The sequence below is a fragment of the Pleuronectes platessa genome, chromosome 13 (genome assembly GCF_947347685.1).
Source record: "Pleuronectes platessa chromosome 13, fPlePla1.1, whole genome shotgun sequence".
Taxonomy (NCBI): Eukaryota; Metazoa; Chordata; class Actinopteri; order Pleuronectiformes; family Pleuronectidae; genus Pleuronectes; species Pleuronectes platessa.
In genome coordinates this window covers 220,334-237,833 of record NC_070638.1, presented here as the reverse complement: position 1 = coordinate 237,833, position 17,500 = coordinate 220,334, and the positions used below count along the sequence as shown (strand labels likewise).

At 49.9% G+C, this 17,500-nt stretch overlaps 3 protein-coding genes across 3 annotated transcripts in view; 2 read left to right on the top strand and 1 right to left on the bottom strand.

Moving 5' to 3' along the window:
* The window catches only part of LOC128454775 (AFG3-like protein 2), a 14,773-nt gene extending 11,371 nt beyond the window's left edge, over positions 1-3,402 (top strand). The window contains 1 exon segment of the mRNA XM_053438306.1: positions 354-3,402. Coding sequence (XP_053294281.1) covers positions 354-593 — 240 coding nt within the window. The 3' untranslated portion in view covers positions 594-3,402.
* Positions 3,403-4,561: 1,159 nt separating this feature from the next.
* klhl18 (kelch-like family member 18) lies at positions 4,562-12,425 on the top strand. Its single transcript, XM_053437834.1, has 10 exons — positions 4,562-4,721; positions 5,544-5,674; positions 5,779-5,919; positions 6,235-6,433; positions 6,557-6,717; positions 7,005-7,141; positions 10,307-10,529; positions 10,654-10,758; positions 11,110-11,221; positions 11,327-12,425. Exons 1-10 carry the CDS (start codon positions 4,602-4,604, stop codon positions 11,711-11,713), a joined length of 1,716 nt encoding a protein of 571 aa, XP_053293809.1. The 5' UTR covers positions 4,562-4,601; the 3' UTR covers positions 11,714-12,425.
* Positions 11,845-16,432, bottom strand: bfsp2 (beaded filament structural protein 2, phakinin). The gene is given in 9 exon segments (XM_053437833.1): positions 11,845-13,110; positions 13,203-13,444; positions 13,517-13,645; positions 13,724-13,888; positions 14,151-14,307; positions 14,383-14,465; positions 15,700-15,893; positions 15,896-15,958; positions 15,961-16,432. Coding segments are annotated over 9 exon segments (1,380 nt in total). The 5' UTR covers positions 16,226-16,432; the 3' UTR covers positions 11,845-13,028.
* Positions 16,433-17,500: the final 1,068 nt, after the last annotated feature.

Sequence of the window (17,500 nt, the reverse complement as noted above, 5' to 3'; positions counted from 1 at the left end):
TAAGTGTAAAGAATTTCCCTCTGTATTAAGAAATGTGCCTAAAAATACTTGATATAATAAATTCAAAAGTAATTCCTCGTTTTTTAGATCAGGACCCTTGGGCAACTTTAACGTTGCACTGGTGCGTCTACCTTTTTCATTCAGGCGCTCTAGCACATGAGGTCGCTGCACCTTGAGACAGTGTGTGTACTTTTACAGAACACAGATCTAGAATGTTGTTGTACAACCGATCTAGACTCTGCTCTGATCTACATAACCCTATCTCGGAGTTGTGCAGTAGGAAATCTTCTTTCCATGTTAGGGTTCTAGATCATTTGAATTCTCACCCTGTTTATTGTTGTGGTGTTCCTCAGGTGGCGCTGCGGCTCCTTGAGAAGGAGGTTCTGGATAAGGGCGACATGGTGGAGCTGCTGGGTAATCGTCCATTTGCGGAGAAGTCGACGTACGAAGAGTTTGTTGAGGGAACCGGAGGCGAAGACGAGGACACGACTCTACCGGACGGTCTCAAAGACTGGAACCAGGAGAGGACAGAGAAGGAAGAGAGTCAGGATGAACAGGTGGCCCGTCAGATCTCTGGAGGAATGCCCTTCTAGAACCTCCCATGGACGTCCTGGCTCCACTACAAACACGGACCTCTCATTCTCGTGTATAAAATATCATCTGGAACATTTCTGAGGTTTAGAGCCCTCACTCCTCACGTAACATCAAGACTTCTTATCTGTGGAGCTCTGTACCAAACCCATAACTGTCACCCTGTAAAGTTCCTCAATGTTCTGTTGGATGTTTGGGTTCTTCCACAAACCCCCCTTGTCTCCATCAGTGAGGTCCTACTCCTGCTCCCTGACATTCAGAACAATAAACCTGCTCCAAAGATAAACAGTCACCTGATGAGCTCCACAGGTTGTTGTGTTGGATGTTTGGGTTCTACCACCAACACAAACTGTCACTCATTCCACAGTCACTTCATCAATCTGCTGCAGAACCAACTCAATCTAATCAATAACTCTTAACACACACTCCTAAATCCGACTGCCGAGAATTACCTTCTGGTACCGACACATCTTGTCCTAGAACCTTCACCTGATGGAACCACAGAGTTTACTCACAGGAAACATGGTTTTATTTTCTTTGTTGAACTTTCAGATTCATACGTTCTTGTCTTTCAGAGCTGATCTATTACACCTCATCTTTACTCTGCTGGGGTCTCACACGCTGTAGAACCACATTAATGTCTTCTAGAACCTTCCCACTGGTTTCTTTTGTGCATTGAACTCAATGGTTCTAGATGTTTTCTCTACAGGGCCTTGCATAAGTATTCACCCCCCTTGGACTTTTTCCCATTATGTACTGTTACTAACTGGAATTCAAATAGACTTAAATAAACTTTTTCCCGTTTGATCAACAAAACATGCATAGTACTTTGGAGGTGCAAAATAAATTTTATTGTGACACAAACTATAATGAGAACAAAAAAGTTGACATCTGTTGGGTGCATAAGTATTCACCCCCCTGTGTCAATACTTGGTAGAACCCCCTTTCACTGCAATTACAGCTGCAAGTCTTTTGGGGTATGTCTCTACCAGCTCTGCACATCTAGAGATGGAAAGGTTTGTCCATTCTTCTTGGCAAAAAAGATGAAGCTCAGTCAGATTGGATGGAGACCGTCTGTGAACCGCAATCTTCAAGTCTTGCCATAGATTCTTTATTGGATTGAGGTCTGGGCTTTGACTGGGCCATTTTAAGACATTAACATTCTTTAATCCAAACCATTCCTTTGTAGCTCTGGCTGTATGTTTAGGGTCATTGTCCTGCTGGAAGATGAACCTCCGCCCCAGTCTCAAGTCTTTTGCAGACTGCATCAGATTTTCTTCAAGGATTTCCCTGTATTTGGCTCCATCCATCTTTCCCTCTATTCTGACCAGTTTCCCTGTACCTGCTGAAGAGAAGCATCCCCACAGCATGATGCTACCACCACCATGTTTCACTGTTGGGATGGTGTGCTCAGGGTGATGGGCAATGTTGGGTTTTCGCCACACATAGCGTTTTGCATTGAGGCCAAAAAGTTCAGTTTTGGTCTCATCTGACCAGAGCACCTTCTTCCACATGTTTGCTGTGTCTCCCACATGGCTTCTGGCAAACTCCAAACGGGATTTTTTATGGATCCCTTTCAACAATGGCTTTCTTCTTGCCACTCTTCCATAAAGGCCAGATTTGTGGAGTAGACGACTAATAGTTGTCCTGTGGACAGATTCTCCCACCTCAGCTGTGGATCTCTGCAACTCCTCCAGAGTAACCATGGGCCTCCTGGTTGCTTCTCTGATTCATTTTCTCCTTGTCCGACTCTTCAGTTTGGGTGGACGGCCTCCTCTTGGTAGGTTTGCGGTTGTGCCATATTCTTTCCATTTTCTTATGATGGATTTTATGGTGCTCAGAGAGATGTTCAAAGCTCTGGATATTTTTTTATAACCTAACCCTGCTTCATATTTCTCCACAACTTTCTCCCTGACCTGTTTGGTGAGCTCCTTGGTCTTCATGATGCTGTTTGTTCAGTAATGATCTCCAACAAACTCTGAGTCCGTCACAGAACAGGTGTATTTATACTGAGATTAAATTGCAGACAGGTGGACCCTATTTACTAATTATGTGACTTGCAAATGTGACTTGTGAATGCAATTGGTCGCACCAGATCTTTGTTAGGGGTTTCACAGTAAAGGGGGTGAATACATATGCACTCAACACTTTTCAGATTTTTATTTGTAAATAATTGTGAAATCCATGTAATATTTCCCCCCACTTCCAAATGATGCACTATTTTGTGTTGGTCCATTACATAAACTCACGATGAAATAAATTTTAATCTGTGGTTATACCATGACAAAATGTAGAAAAGTCCAAAGGGGGTGAATACTTATGCAAGGCACTGTATATTAAGTACCAAGTTCGACATCACACATCTGTTCCTAAGCAGGGTTCTACAAGATTGTAATTTACAATTTCACCACTAATGTCACTAGACTTGACACACTAAAGCTCTAGAACCTCTGTTATTGAGCTCTAGAGCACAGTGTTGTTCTCCAGAGAACTGCTCTTTGTAAAACAAAGCTCAAATGTTCTCTGCCTTTGAACACTTGTTCCATTTCAAGGGTTCTAACATCAAAGCCACACTTTCCCTTGACGTTAAACATTTGCTCCATCATGTGGTTCTAGATAAGTCATAGAATATGAATACATTGAGAGAACAGTGACCTGTCGGCGTAGAACACGTGTAAACATGTACAGCTCAGTGTAGTTGAGCTGCTTCTCTTACCTGTCAGAGCTTTTATGGTGTTTGAACCTAAAGGATCATTCTGCTGGTTTCATGTTTCAACTTTAAAAAGAAATTCCCTGCTGATGATGACTGATCTTTAGTCGTGTTCCTGTGTCACATTGTAGTTCTTAATCTTGACAAGTGGTAAATGACTAATGACTCATCCAATCAGCACACAGTCTCTCAAACCATCGATGATTCAGGAACTGTCCCAGTGACTGATCCGGTGTTTGACTCCTGGTTGGACAAACGTCCTCGTTGACCTGGTTCACTGTGTGTTGATGTGTGGGACAACGGATGGTAAATAACTGTAAATGCTGTAGATGCAGCTGCAGCACATGGTTTCACCTGGTCCCGCCCACAGGTCCAGCTGAGACAGCTTGAGGACGCTGGACGCTCAGCTCGGAAAGACATCGGAGCTGAAACATGAAACCAGCCGTGCTTCAGAGATTCTTTCAGAAACGTGGATGCTCCTGAACCCTTCAGTGAAACTCAGACCGACTTCCCTCTGTCAATATTTTATATAAATATGAATTCTATATTCTAATTATCAGTGTTAAAATAATCCTCACAAACAAAACATTCAAGATTTTAAAAAATGTTTCTGATTGTGAAAACTTCGAACTGCTTCAGTTTCTGAATTTGATAAATATTTTCCTACAGTTTATACAACAAGTCATTTCTTCTGATTTGTCGAGTCGACGCTCTGATTCATAATTTAAACCATAAATGTAAATTACCTTTATGTGTGAAGTGAATAGAATCAAACAAAAACAAAAACTTCTGCATCTGCAGAACTTCATCAAGAACAAACCAAAATGATCCAGTGGATCTGAAATCAAGTTCAAATTTATGATAGAACCCATCCTCCATTAAATTTAAATCTATTAATCAGATACTAAATCATTACAGATAGTACATTCACAGATAACTAATTATACACAGCTCAGTAAAGTGAGGGAACTGTAATGTTCCCAGTGTAAAGTTAAATTCCAGAGATCAAAGTGTCCATCAGAAGAAGGAGTGGTTCTGGACGGAGGAGGAAGAGGAGGAGGAGGAGGAGGAGGAGGAGGAGGAGGAGGACTGCTCTACAAAATGAATCAATCAAGTCATAAAATAACTTTCTGTGTTCATCTGTCTCTGTTGATACAATATGACCCACGAGGTGGCGCTGTTTCTTGTCTTTTATTCGGAAGCCGGAGACCTGTCCGTGTTTCCGCCGGTAGCCGTGACGTCACGGCTCGGGCTGTGTACGGTGGCTCGCTGGGCTCAGTTCGCGCTGCTCGTGCTGACGATGGGAGACGAGGAGCTCGAGGACTTGGTTCATTTCTCGGTGCGCGACGCGCCGGCACGAGGTTATGTCGTCATGGAGGAGATCCGACGTCAGGGGAAACTCTGTGATGTCACGCTCAGGGTAAGAACCGCGTTAGCCTACAGCTAACAGCCCGTAATGAGGAAGCTATCTGGTACTGAGCTAACGATGCTAACAAGAGCTAACAAGGGCTTGTAAGATGGGCTGACGTCACTGAACCAGAGCTGACCTTTGACCTGACGTCATCGATCAGATTATATACAACTGATGATGATCGTCTGCAGTGACACATTTAATCTTCTTAATGTCTCAGGATCAGTTCACCTGCTGGACAGGTGAGGTACAACACCTGACCTGGGTACTGTGTGTACTGGTATACACAGTTATATACAACACTACCTGGGTACTGTGTGTACTGGTATACACAGTTATATACAACACCTGACCTGTGTACTGTGTGTACTGATATACACAGTTATATACAACACTACCTGTGTACTGTGTGTACTGTGTGTACTGGTATACACAGTTATATACAACACCTGACCTGTGTACTGTGTGTACTGATATACACAGTTATATACAACACTACCTGTGTACTGTGTGTACTGGTATACACAGTTATATACAACACTACCTGTGTACTGTGTGTACTGTGTGTACTGGTATACACAGTTATATACAACACCTGACCTGTGTACTGTGTGTACTGGCATACACAGTTATATACAACACTACCTATGTACTGTGTGTACTGGTATACACAGCTATACACAACACTACCTATGTACTGTGTGTACTGGTATACACAGCTATACACAACACTACCTGTGTACTGTGTGTACTGGTATACACAGCTATACACAACACTACCTGTGTACTGTGTGTACTGGTATACACAGTGATACTCGTGTCTCTCTGCAGGTGGGGGATCATAAGTTCAGCGCTCACCGGATCGTGCTCGCCGCCTCCATCCCGTACTTCCACGCCATGTTCACCAACGACATGGTGGAGTGCAAACAGGACGAGATCCTGATGCAGGGCATGGACCCCAGGTAACGTGACCAGTTTGTACAGGAGCCCTGTCACAGCACGGGGAACCACATACCAGTTTGAAACCAGTGTGACACCAGTCTAACCGCTCCCTCTCCCCCTGCAGTGCTCTGGAGGCTCTGATTAACTTTGCGTACAGCGGCCATGTTGCTATCGACCAACAGAACGTCCAGTCTCTTCTGATTGGCTCCGGCTTCCTGCAGCTGCAGAACGTGAAGGACGCCTGCTGCTCCTTCCTCCAGGAGAGGTCAGAGGACAAGCTCTCAAACTAAGCTCCAGTCCCATAGCTAGTTTTTTTACGCGTGTACATGCTCAGACTTATTTCTAAAAGTGAACATACAGTATGTTTTACTTTTCTGGAGCTTTCAGTCACATGATCTTCATCAGCTGAAGCTTTTGGAAATGACTGCAGGTAAAAAACCTCCTTGTAACTGTGCTGGAGTTTAAATCAGCGACGGAGGTTAAATCTGTTCTTCCTTTATTTAAATGTTCTCAACGGGCAAAAGCTGCTTCCACAGTTTCTACTTGTGTGAATAAATGTTTTCTGCTCTGTGGCTTTCAGGTTACATCCGAAGAACTGTCTGGGTGTGCGTCAGTTCGCAGAGACCATGATGTGCACGACTCTGTACGACTCGGCCAGCAGCTTCCTGCACCAGCACTTTGTGGACGTGTCTCTGTCGGACGAGTTCCTGGGGCTGAGGACGGAGGAGGTGCTGGAGCTGGTGGGCTGTGATGAGCTCAATGTGAAGGCTGAAGAGCAGGTGAGCCTGAGTGTGAGAGGCTGAGTGTGTGAGGCTGAGTGTGTGTTACCTGTGCAGGTGTGTGAGGCTGAGTGTGTGTTACCTGTGCAGGTGTGTGAGTCTGAGTGTGTGTTACCTGTGCAGGTGTTCGAGGCGGCTCTCAGCTGGGTTCATCATGACCAGGACCGGCGGGAGCCTCTGCTGCCGGAGCTGCTGTCAAAGATCCGACTTCCTCTGTGTCGCCCTCAGTTTCTGTCTGACCGCGTCCAGCAGGACGAGCTGGTTCGTTGCTGCCATAAATGCAGGTGAGGATCCTCGTGTGATTGGTTCATATAGATCTGTTCCTCTGTACTTTCAGAGTGATGTTTATCTCGGCGTCAGTATTGAGATATTAGCTAACTTAGCTTTTAGCTAACGCTGTCACACAGAGATGCTGATCCCTGTGCAGGTGTTCTGACTCTTTACCTCTCGTCTCTGTGTGTCTCTGTGTGTCTCTGTGTGTCTCTGTGTGTCTCTGTGTGTCACTGTGTGTCACTGTGTGTCTCTGTGTGTCTCTGTGTGTCTCTGTGTGTCTCTGTGTGTCTCTTGTCAGAGACCTGGTGGATGAAGCCAAAGATTTCCACCTGATGCCCGAGCGTCGTCCTCATCTTCCCACGTTCAAGACCAGACAGAGGAGCTGCACGTCCATCACAGGACTCATCTACGCTGTGGGAGGACTCAACAGCTCCGGTACAAGCTCACATGACACATGTCACGTGACACATGTCACCTGACACATGTCACCTGTCACATGTCAGATGTCACCTGACACATGTCACCTGACACATGTCACCTGACACATGTCACCTGACACATGTCACCTGTCACATGTCACATGTCACCTGTCACATGTCACCTGATTCATGTCACCTGACTCATGTCACCTGTCACATGTCACCTGTCACATGTCACCTGACTCATGTCACCTGACTCATGTCACATGTCACCTGACTCATGTCACCTGTCACATGTCACCTGTCACCTGTCACATGTCACCTGTCACATGTCACCTGACTCATGTCACCTGACTCATGTCACCTTACTCATGTCACATGTCACATGTCACCTGTCACATGTCACCTGTCACATGTCACCTGACTCATGTCACCTGTCACATGTCACCTGACTCATGTCACCTGACTCATGTCACATGTCACATGTCACCTGTCACATGTCACCTGTCACATGTCACCTGACTCATGTCACCTGTCACATGTCACCTGACTCATGTCACCTGTCTCATGTCACCTGACTCATGTCACCTGACTCATGTCACCTGTCACATGTCACATGTCACCTGTCACATGTCACCTGTCACATGTCACCTGACTCATGTCACCTGACTCATGTCACCTGACACATGTCACCTGTCACATGTCACCTGACTCATGTCACCTGTCGACTGACACATGTCACCTGTCACCTGACTCATGTCACCTGACTCATGTCACCTGTCACCTGTCACCTGACTCATGTCACCTGACTCATGTCACCTGTCACATGTCACCTGTCACATGTCACCTGACACATGTCACCTGACACATGTCACCTGTCACATGTCACCTGACTCATGTCACCTGTCACATGTCACCTGTCACCTGTCACCTGACTCATGTCACCTGACTCATGTCACCTGTCACATGTCACCTGTCACATGTCACCTGACACATGTCACCTGACACATGTCACCTGTCACCTGTCACCTGTCACCTGTCACATGTCACCTGACTCATGTCACCTGACTCATGTCACCTTACTCATGTCACCTGACTCATGTCACATGTCACATGTCACATGTCACCTGTCACATGTCACCTGACTCATGTCACCTGTCACATGTCACCTGACTCATGTCACCTGTCACAAGTCACCTGACTCATGTCACCTGTCACATGTCACCTGACTCATGTCACCTGTCTCATGTCAGATGTCACCTGACACATGTCACCTGACACATGTCACCTGACACATGTCACCTGACACATGTCACCTGTCACATGTCACATGTCACCTGTCACATGTCACCTGATTCATGTCACCTGACTCATGTCACCTGTCACATGTCACCTGTCACATGTCACCTGACTCATGTCACCTGACTCATGTCACATGTCACCTGACTCATGTCACCTGTCACATGTCACCTGTCACCTGTCACATGTCACCTGTCACATGTCACCTGACTCATGTCACCTGACTCATGTCACCTTACTCATGTCACATGTCACATGTCACCTGTCACATGTCACCTGACTCATGTCACCTGTCACATGTCACCTGACTCATGTCACCTGACTCATGTCACATGTCACATGTCACCTGTCACATGTCACCTGTCACATGTCACCTGACTCATGTCACCTGTCACATGTCACCTGACTCATGTCACCTGTCTCATGTCACCTGACTCATGTCACCTGACTCATGTCACCTGTCACCTGTCACATGTCACCTGTCACATGTCACCTGTCACATGTCACCTGACTCATGTCACCTGACTCATGTCACCTGACACATGTCACCTGTCACATGTCACCTGACTCATGTCACCTGTCGACTGACACATGTCACCTGTCACCTGACTCATGTCACCTGACTCATGTCACCTGTCACCTGTCACCTGACTCATGTCACCTGACTCATGTCACCTGTCACATGTCACCTGTCACATGTCACCTGACACATGTCACCTGACACATGTCACATGTCACCTGACACATGTCACCTGACACATGTCACCTGTCACATGTCACATGTCACCTGTCACATGTCACCTGATTCATGTCACCTGACTCATGTCACCTGTCACATGTCACCTGTCACATGTCACCTGACTCATGTCACCTGACTCATGTCACATGTCACCTGACTCATGTCACCTGTCACATGTCACCTGTCACCTGTCACATGTCACCTGTCACATGTCACCTGACTCATGTCACCTGACTCATGTCACCTTACTCATGTCACATGTCACATGTCACCTGTCACATGTCACCTGACTCATGTCACCTGTCACATGTCACCTGACTCATGTCACCTGACTCATGTCACATGTCACATGTCACCTGTCACATGTCACCTGTCACATGTCACCTGACTCATGTCACCTGTCACATGTCACCTGACTCATGTCACCTGTCTCATGTCACCTGACTCATGTCACCTGACTCATGTCACCTGTCACATGTCACATGTCACCTGTCACATGTCACCTGTCACATGTCACCTGACTCATGTCACCTGACTCATGTCACCTGACACATGTCACCTGTCACATGTCACCTGACTCATGTCACCTGTCGACTGACACATGTCACCTGTCACCTGACTCATGTCACCTGACTCATGTCACCTGTCACCTGTCACCTGACTCATGTCACCTGACTCATGTCACCTGTCACATGTCACCTGTCACATGTCACCTGACACATGTCACCTGACACATGTCACCTGTCACATGTCACCTGACTCATGTCACCTGTCACATGTCACCTGTCACCTGTCACCTGACTCATGTCACCTGACTCATGTCACCTGACACATGTCACCTGACACATGTCACCTGTCACCTGTCACCTGTCACATGTCACCTGTCACCTGTCACCTGACTCATGTCACCTGACTCATGTCACCTTACTCATGTCACCTGACTCATGTCACATGTCACATGTCACATGTCACCTGTCACATGTCACCTGACTCATGTCACCTGTCACATGTCACCTGACTCATGTCACCTGTCACAAGTCACCTGACTCATGTCACCTGTCACATGTCACCTGACTCATGTCACCTGTCTCATGTCACCTGACTCATGTCACCTGTAACGTGACGGTGTTTCTTCTCTTCTAGGTGACTCCTTAAATGTGGTCGAAGTCTTCGATCCAATCGGGAACTTCTGGGAGCGCTGTCAGCCAATGAGGACGGCTCGCAGCAGAGTGGGTGTGGCTGTTGTTAACGGACTGCTGTTCGCCATCGGTGGATATGACGGCCAATCGCGACTGAGCACAGTGGAGGTCTACAACCCAGAGACGGACACCTGGACGCGGGTGTCGAGCATGAACAGTCAGCGCAGGTCTGAAATTTGATTGATTGATTGATAGTCGGTAGATGAGCAGTGATCATGTGACTGATCAGAACCTTGGTCCTGATCAGAACCTTGGTCCTGATCAGATGATGAACTGTGCTGTCCTCCACAGCGCCATGGGGACGGTGGTGGTGGACGGACACATCTACGTCTGCGGCGGCTACGATGGGAAGTCGTCTCTGAACTCTGTGGAGTGCTTTTCTCCAGAGACCGACAGGTGCTCAAATCCTCTTTCTACAGGGGTCAGTGGTCCAGGACCAAGTCCAGATCTAGGTCCACAACCAGGTTCAGGTACAGGACCATAATCAGGTCCGCAACCAGTTGAAGGTCTAGGTTCAGGGCCAGGTCCAGAACCAGGTTCAGGACCAGGTACTTTTTTCACACCAGCCAAAATGACACCATGTTTTCATTTAAGGAACTTTTTCCTTGAAACTGAACCTTTAATAGTTGATGAATATGATGTCATTAAGGTCTTAAAGAGCATCACTCACGTTTTGATTCAGGGGTTCACACACTTGACTGAAATCCCTGGTTGGGTGAATGAAGGTTTGAGGGGTTGTGTTGTCAGGTGGACGGTGGTGACAGAGATGAGTGCCAGTCGCAGCGCTGCCGGCGTGACGGTGTTTGATGGACGCATCTTTGTGTCCGGCGGCCATGACGGTTTACAGATCTTCAACACGGTCAGTTTAACAGGAAAAACGAATTGATACCGAACTTTATTGACAACAATGTTTCTGACATATTTAGTCTATTTATTGTTTGTTTGTTTGCCCCCCCACCTGCAGGTGGAGTACTACAACCACCACACCAACAGGTGGCACCCTGCGTCAGCGATGCTGAACAAGCGGTGCCGTCACGGGGCAGCGTCTCTGGGCAGTCACATGTACGTGGCGGGGGGTTACGACGGATCGGGCTTCCTGAGCGGGGTGGAGGTGTTCAGCTCGGCGTCGGGGCAGTGGAGCCTCCTGGTGGCGATGAGCACACGTCGCAGCAGGGTGTCTCTGGTGTCCACGTCAGGGCGCCTGTATGCTGTGGGTGGATACGATGGACAGTCCAACCTCAACTCATTGGAGATGTACAACCCAGACACCAACCGCTGGACCTTCAAGGCCCCCATGGCCTGTCACGAGGGAGGGGTCGGGGTGGGCTGCATCCCCATGCAGCCCACCTAAACCAGCCAATCAGAGGCTGTGGAAGGATGTTACTGCCTCCTGCAGGCGGGGAGACAGCGCCCTCTGGTGGCGTTTACTGAGCTGTGTTGGTACGACAGCCAGGCTCAGACCCGCAAACTGAGGCCTGTAGGATTATGGGAAAAAAACTGTAGAGCTAGCTCACAAAAACTAGCTGCTAGCATTGTGCTGTTGCACGTATGGACCAGTAATGATAAATATTGATTTGGTACTTGATTGAATCGACCAATGGGACGTCACTTCCTGTCCAGAGAGAAACAAAGCTGCTGATGAAACGGGATGACTGCTCGGATCTGTTTTCACTGGACCGTTTATTACTCATTTAGTGAATCAGTGTGGTCGACGGTGACACACCCCCCCCCCATCCTCCACCAACCAGTGTGTCCTGATGGTGGCGCTGCTGAGACAGGTGCACCAGGATCATTGTGTGTAAGGGGATTCCTCCTGACCGGTCAGTGTGACATCACTTCCTGCAGATGGCTGCAGAACTTCCTATCTTGATGTTTTTAGGTTCCTTCAGTATCACAGTCAATTCAGCTGATTCCATGATGATGACATCATCATAGACTCGATGATATTCTCCTGCTTGTTCTAATGAGTGAACATGTTCCTATGGCAACCACCCCCCCCACACATGATTATTTATTTCATAATAAAAAGTACAACTCAGTCGAGTTTAATAAAACACGTTAAATGAGGAACACGTGTTTTTATTTCATGGTCAGAGGTCATATTAACAATAAAGATCATTTAAATGGATAATGATCGTATCAAAATAAAAGTCCTTGAATTTGTTCTTCAGGTCTCTTCAGCCTCCGTACGTTGTTTTTATCTTTTTATTGATTAAACCATTAATTTATATCTTTGGTTTGTGGATCATTAACAAGTTTATTTGTATTTTTTATCAGTAAAAATAGTTATGTTCAAACTGAAACAAACAAACCTATTTTGTTGTTTACACCTGAAAACGTCAATGAATTCAGTTTATTGATGAGAAAATATCAAACACCTGCTGTGATGTCATCACTTCACTGTCCCAGTCCTGGGACACAGATCACTCTGGTCCTCAGTGTCCCACGTCCTGTGAGCTGGTGACAGGTTTGAGGTCCAGGTCATGTGTCCAGGTGTGTGTGTCTCAGGGTGAAGCTGCAGGACAATCCGGATCCACACAAACTCCTCAGATATTTGGGACAGATGAAGACCTCGGGGGTTGGGGACAGTGAATGACTCAAAACGTCACTGAAGTCCTCCTGCAGAGTGTCCTCATGCTTCAGTCTCCTCACGTTGTCCTCAGGGATCACTGTGATGGACATGGAGGACCTGACTCCGCCCTGGACTCTGCAGCTGCTCCCTCAGGTTCAGAGACTCGACCTAAACACCTGGACAGGTGAATATGACCCGTCGGGGACTCAGAGACATGTGGACACCAGTGGTTTCATGAGTCAGATGTTTAGTGGTGTCAGAGACTCACGGTGTACTAGCAGGCAGGAAGCGGCTCTCCTCCCCGTCCAGGACGCCGTGGTACATCCCGATCTCCTGCTCCAGACGCTGCTTGTTGCTCAGCAGCGTGTCGTGGTCGCGCCGCTGCTGCTCCGCCTCTCCGGTCACGTCGGCGAGCTCCGCCTCCAGCTTGGCGACCACCGAGCCCAGGTTCTGCAGCTCCATGTCGTGCCAGTGACGGGCGTCGCTCAGCGAGTTCTCCAGACCTCGTTTCTGCAGAGAGGAGATTATGGATCAGCTCATGATCAGGTTCATAACCCGGGTATCTATCTGTCCTCGTCTCACCAGCGCTCTGATGGACTCCGTCTCCGCCTGGAGACTCTGGATCTTACAGCCGGTGCCGCTGCACTCGGCCCTCAGCGCCTCCACCTGCTCCTCCTCCGGACTCAGTCTGCTGCTCACGCACTGCGCCTCCTGCAGGACACACGGGACAGACTCGGTTAAAGAACAGTGTCTCCTGCGAGTCCACCTGAGCAGGGGAGACGTCCTCACCTTACACTCCAGCTGGTAGCTGTCCGTCTCCGCTCGGTTCCTCTCCGTCACTTTCTCCCAGTGGCTCCTGATGTGGCTCAGGATCTGGTCCAGACTGGTCTCGATGGGAGCGTCGGGTTCGTCCACCTCGCGTCCCGCCATCTGACTGTACAGGACTCGAACGTCCTGGACAGACAGGTCACATGACTTCAGCTCAGGGACATTTCAGACACAAACACTGACGTATTTATCTAAGGTATTAAACGACATAAATCCATCTAAGATGATTTAAGTAGTTTAATCTTCATCTGATAAACTGATATTAAATTATAAACTAAAGGATTTATTGAGATTTTTATCTATAAAGTCAAATGTTTTTTTAAATAGACGATGGTGTGTGTGTGGTGATTTAAATTGTGTGTTGTGTGTGTTGTGTGTGTTGAGGGACCTGCTCGTGGTCGTGCTCCAGCTGACGCAGCTCAGATCTCATCTTCTCCATCTGCTCCTCCAGCTCCCCCCTCGTCAGGGCGGCCTCGTCGAGGACTCTGTACAGAGAACTGATCTCCTCCTCCACGGCCGTCCTGAACGGCTGCTCGTTCTCGAACCTGCGGGACACAAGACGTTTGTCCCCATCACGTGTTCACACATGTGTCTCTCAGGTCAACATGTTGAGGACGGACCTGTCCTTGAAGTCCTCTGCGTTGGCCTGAACGTTCTCCGTCTGCAGCATCAGGCGAGCGTTGTCCAGGATGGCTTCACTGACCTGAGAGAGAGAGAGAGAGAGAGAGAGAGAGAGAGAGAGAGATGAGAGCTGCAGGGGGCAACCCCCCCATGTCGGTAGCCCCCCCCCCCCCCCCCACCTGTCGGTAAACCTCCTCCCCCCCCCGTCCCCTGTCGGTAGACCTGCCCCCCTCACCTGTTGGTAGACCTCCTCCTCCTCCCCCTCTCCTGTCGGTAGACCCCCCCCCCCCTCACCTGTCGGTAGACCTCCTCCTCCCCCCCCCCTCACCTGTTGGTAGACCTCCTCCTCCCCCCCCCTCACCTGTCGGTAGACCTCCCCCCTCACCTGTCGGTAGACCTCCTCCCCTCACCTGTCGGTAGACCTCCTCCTCCCCCCCCTCACCTGTCGGTAGACCTCCTCCTCCCCCGTCACCTGTCGGTAGACCTCCTCCCCCCCTCACCTGTCGGTAGACCTCCTCCTCCCCCCCCCTCACCTGTCGGTAGACCTCCCCCCTCACCTGTCGGTAGACCTCCTCCCCCCCCCCCCCTCTCCTGTCGGTAGACCACCTCCTCCCCCCCTCACCTGTTGGTAGACCTGCCCCCCTCACCTGTCGGTAGACCTCCCCCCTCACCTGTCGGTAGACCTCCTCCTCCCCCCCCTCACCTGTCGGTAGACCTGCCCCCCCCTCACCTGTCGGTAGACCTCCTCCTCCCCCCCTCCCCTGTCGGTAGACCTCCCCCCCTCCCCTGTCGGTAGACCTCCTCCCCTCACCTGTCGGTAGACCTCCTCCTCCCCCCCCCTCACCTGTCGGTAGAGCTCCCCCCTCACCTGTCGGTAGACCTCCTCCTCCCCCCCCTCACCTGTCGGTAGACCTCCTCCCACTCCTCACCTGTCGGTAGACCTCCCCCCTCACCTGTCGGTAGACCTCCTCCTCCCCCCCCCCTCACCTGTCGGTAGAGCTCCTCCCACTCCTCAGCTGTAGGTAGAGCTCCCCCCTCACCTGTCGGTAGACCTCCTCCCCTCACCTGTCGGTAGACCTCCTCCTCCCCCCCCTCACCTGTCGGTAGACCTCCCCCCCTCCCCTGTCGGTAGACCTCCTCCCCTCACCTGTCGGTAGACCTCCTCCTCCCCCCCCCTCCCCTGTCGGTAGACCTCCCCCCTCACCTGTCGGTAGACCTCCTCCTCCCCCCCCCTCACCTGTCGGTAGACCTCCTCCCACTCCTCACCTGTCGGTAGACCTCCCCCCTCACCTGTCGGTAGACCTGCCCCCCCTCACCTGTCGGTAGACCTCCTCCCACTCTTTCCGGAGCGGCCCCCAGGCTCCCGCGCTGCTCGCCTTCCGGTCCAGACAGAGCCGGATCTGGTCCTCCAGCTGCTGGTTCAGTGTCTCCAGAGCTCGCACCTTGTCCCGGTACTCCATCAGGCAGCTGTTCAGTCCGCCCGCCGCCCCGTGACCCGCCGCCCGGTCCCGGCCCGGGGCAGCACCGGGGCGGCGCTGCTCCGCATCCCCTGCAGGAACACGCTGCTGATGCCAGAGCCCGTCGGGAAACCCGGGTCCCGAGGCCCGAGGCTCCGGCGCACACCGGCGGCCCGATGCCCACGAAGACTCCACGTGCGGCGGCTGTACCGGAGCCCATCCGTGCCCCGGAGGAGGAGACCGGGCGCTCGGAGCACGACTGACCGAGGAAAGATGAGCGGCGTCGGGGCAGAGGCATCATGAAGCTCCAGGTGTCAAACCGCTCAGAGCCGCGAGGCGCGGGGATTTTATGGGAGGACGGAGTTCTGGAAACACGGTTCTTCATTCACCGCCATTGTTCCACTGCTGATTGTTCTCATTGAGAATTCAGCGGAGTCAGCAGGACACAGAAGAGTCCTGAAGCACAGAGAGAGAGGGAGAGAGAGAGGGACATAGAGAGAGAGAGAGACACAGAGAGAGAGAGAGAGAGGACATAGAGAGAGAGAGAGGGAGAGAGACACAGAGAGAGAGAGGGAGGGAGAGAGAGAGAGGGAGAGAGAGACACACAGAGAGAGAGAGAGGGAGGGGAGAGAGAGTGAGGGAGAGAGTAACACCACAGAGGGAGAGAGAGAGAGGGACATAGAGAGAGAGAGGGAGAGAGAGACACACAGAGAGAGAGAGAGACACAAGAGAGAGAGAGAGAGAGGGACATAGAGAGAGAGAGAGGGAGAGAGACACAGAGAGAGAGAGAGGAGGGAGAGAGAGGAGAGGGAGAGAGAGACACACAGAGAGAGAGAGAGGGAGGGAGAGAGAGTGAGGGAGAGAGACACACAGAGGGAGAGAGAGAGAGGGACATAGAGAGGAGAGAGGGAGAGAGAGACACATGAGAGAGAGAGGGAGAGAGAGAGAGGGAGGGAGAGAGAGAGAGGGAGATAGACACAGGAAGAGTCCTGAAGCACAGAGAGAGAGGGAGATAGACACAGAGAGAGAGAGAGACAACAGAGAGAGAGACACACACAGAGAGAGAGAGGGAGGGGGAGAGAGAGAGGGACATAGAGAGAGAGAGAGGGAGAGAGACACAGGAAGAGTCCTGAAGCACAGAGAGAGAGGGAGATAGACACAGAGAGAGAGACAAAGAGGAGAGAGACACAGAGAGAGGAGAGAGGAGACACACAGAGAGAGAGAGAACACAGAGAGACAGAGGGAGAGAGAGAGAGAGAGGGAGAGAGACACATAGACAAAGACAGACAGACAGACAGAGAGGGAGAGAGACACAGAGAGAGAGGGAGGGAGAGAGACACACAGAGACAAAGACAGAGAGGGAGAGAGAGGGACATAGAGAGAGGGAGGGAGAGAGGACACACCAGAGACAGAGAGAGAGAGAGACATTTTTTTTTATATTTCAAGCTACTTTTATTTACTCAGTAAAGTTCCATAAAACAAATACTACAACAGTATAGAAAACTCAAAAACCAGCTGATCCTCACAGAACATGAAACCTGCTTGAGGCTCCTCATCTTCTCAAGGAGGTGAGATCAGGTTTCAGTCTGGTTCCTCCTGCAGAGAGAGATCCACATCTTTGCTCAACAAAGTTGAAGAGATGACATTTTCTTTCCTTTGT

Bases quoted from the DNA above. Each gene is read 5' to 3' on its own strand.
- klhl18 (XM_053437834.1), top strand. From the start codon at position 4,602: ATGGGAGACGAGGAGCTCGAGGACTTGGTTCATTTCTCGGTGCGCGAC. The intron at 5,675-5,778 runs GTAACGTGACCA...CTCCCCCTGCAG, and splicing joins ATGCAGGGCATGGACCCCAG to TGCTCTGGAGGCTCTGATTA. The intron at 7,142-10,306 runs GTACAAGCTCAC...CTTCTCTTCTAG, and splicing joins GGGAGGACTCAACAGCTCCG to GTGACTCCTTAAATGTGGTC.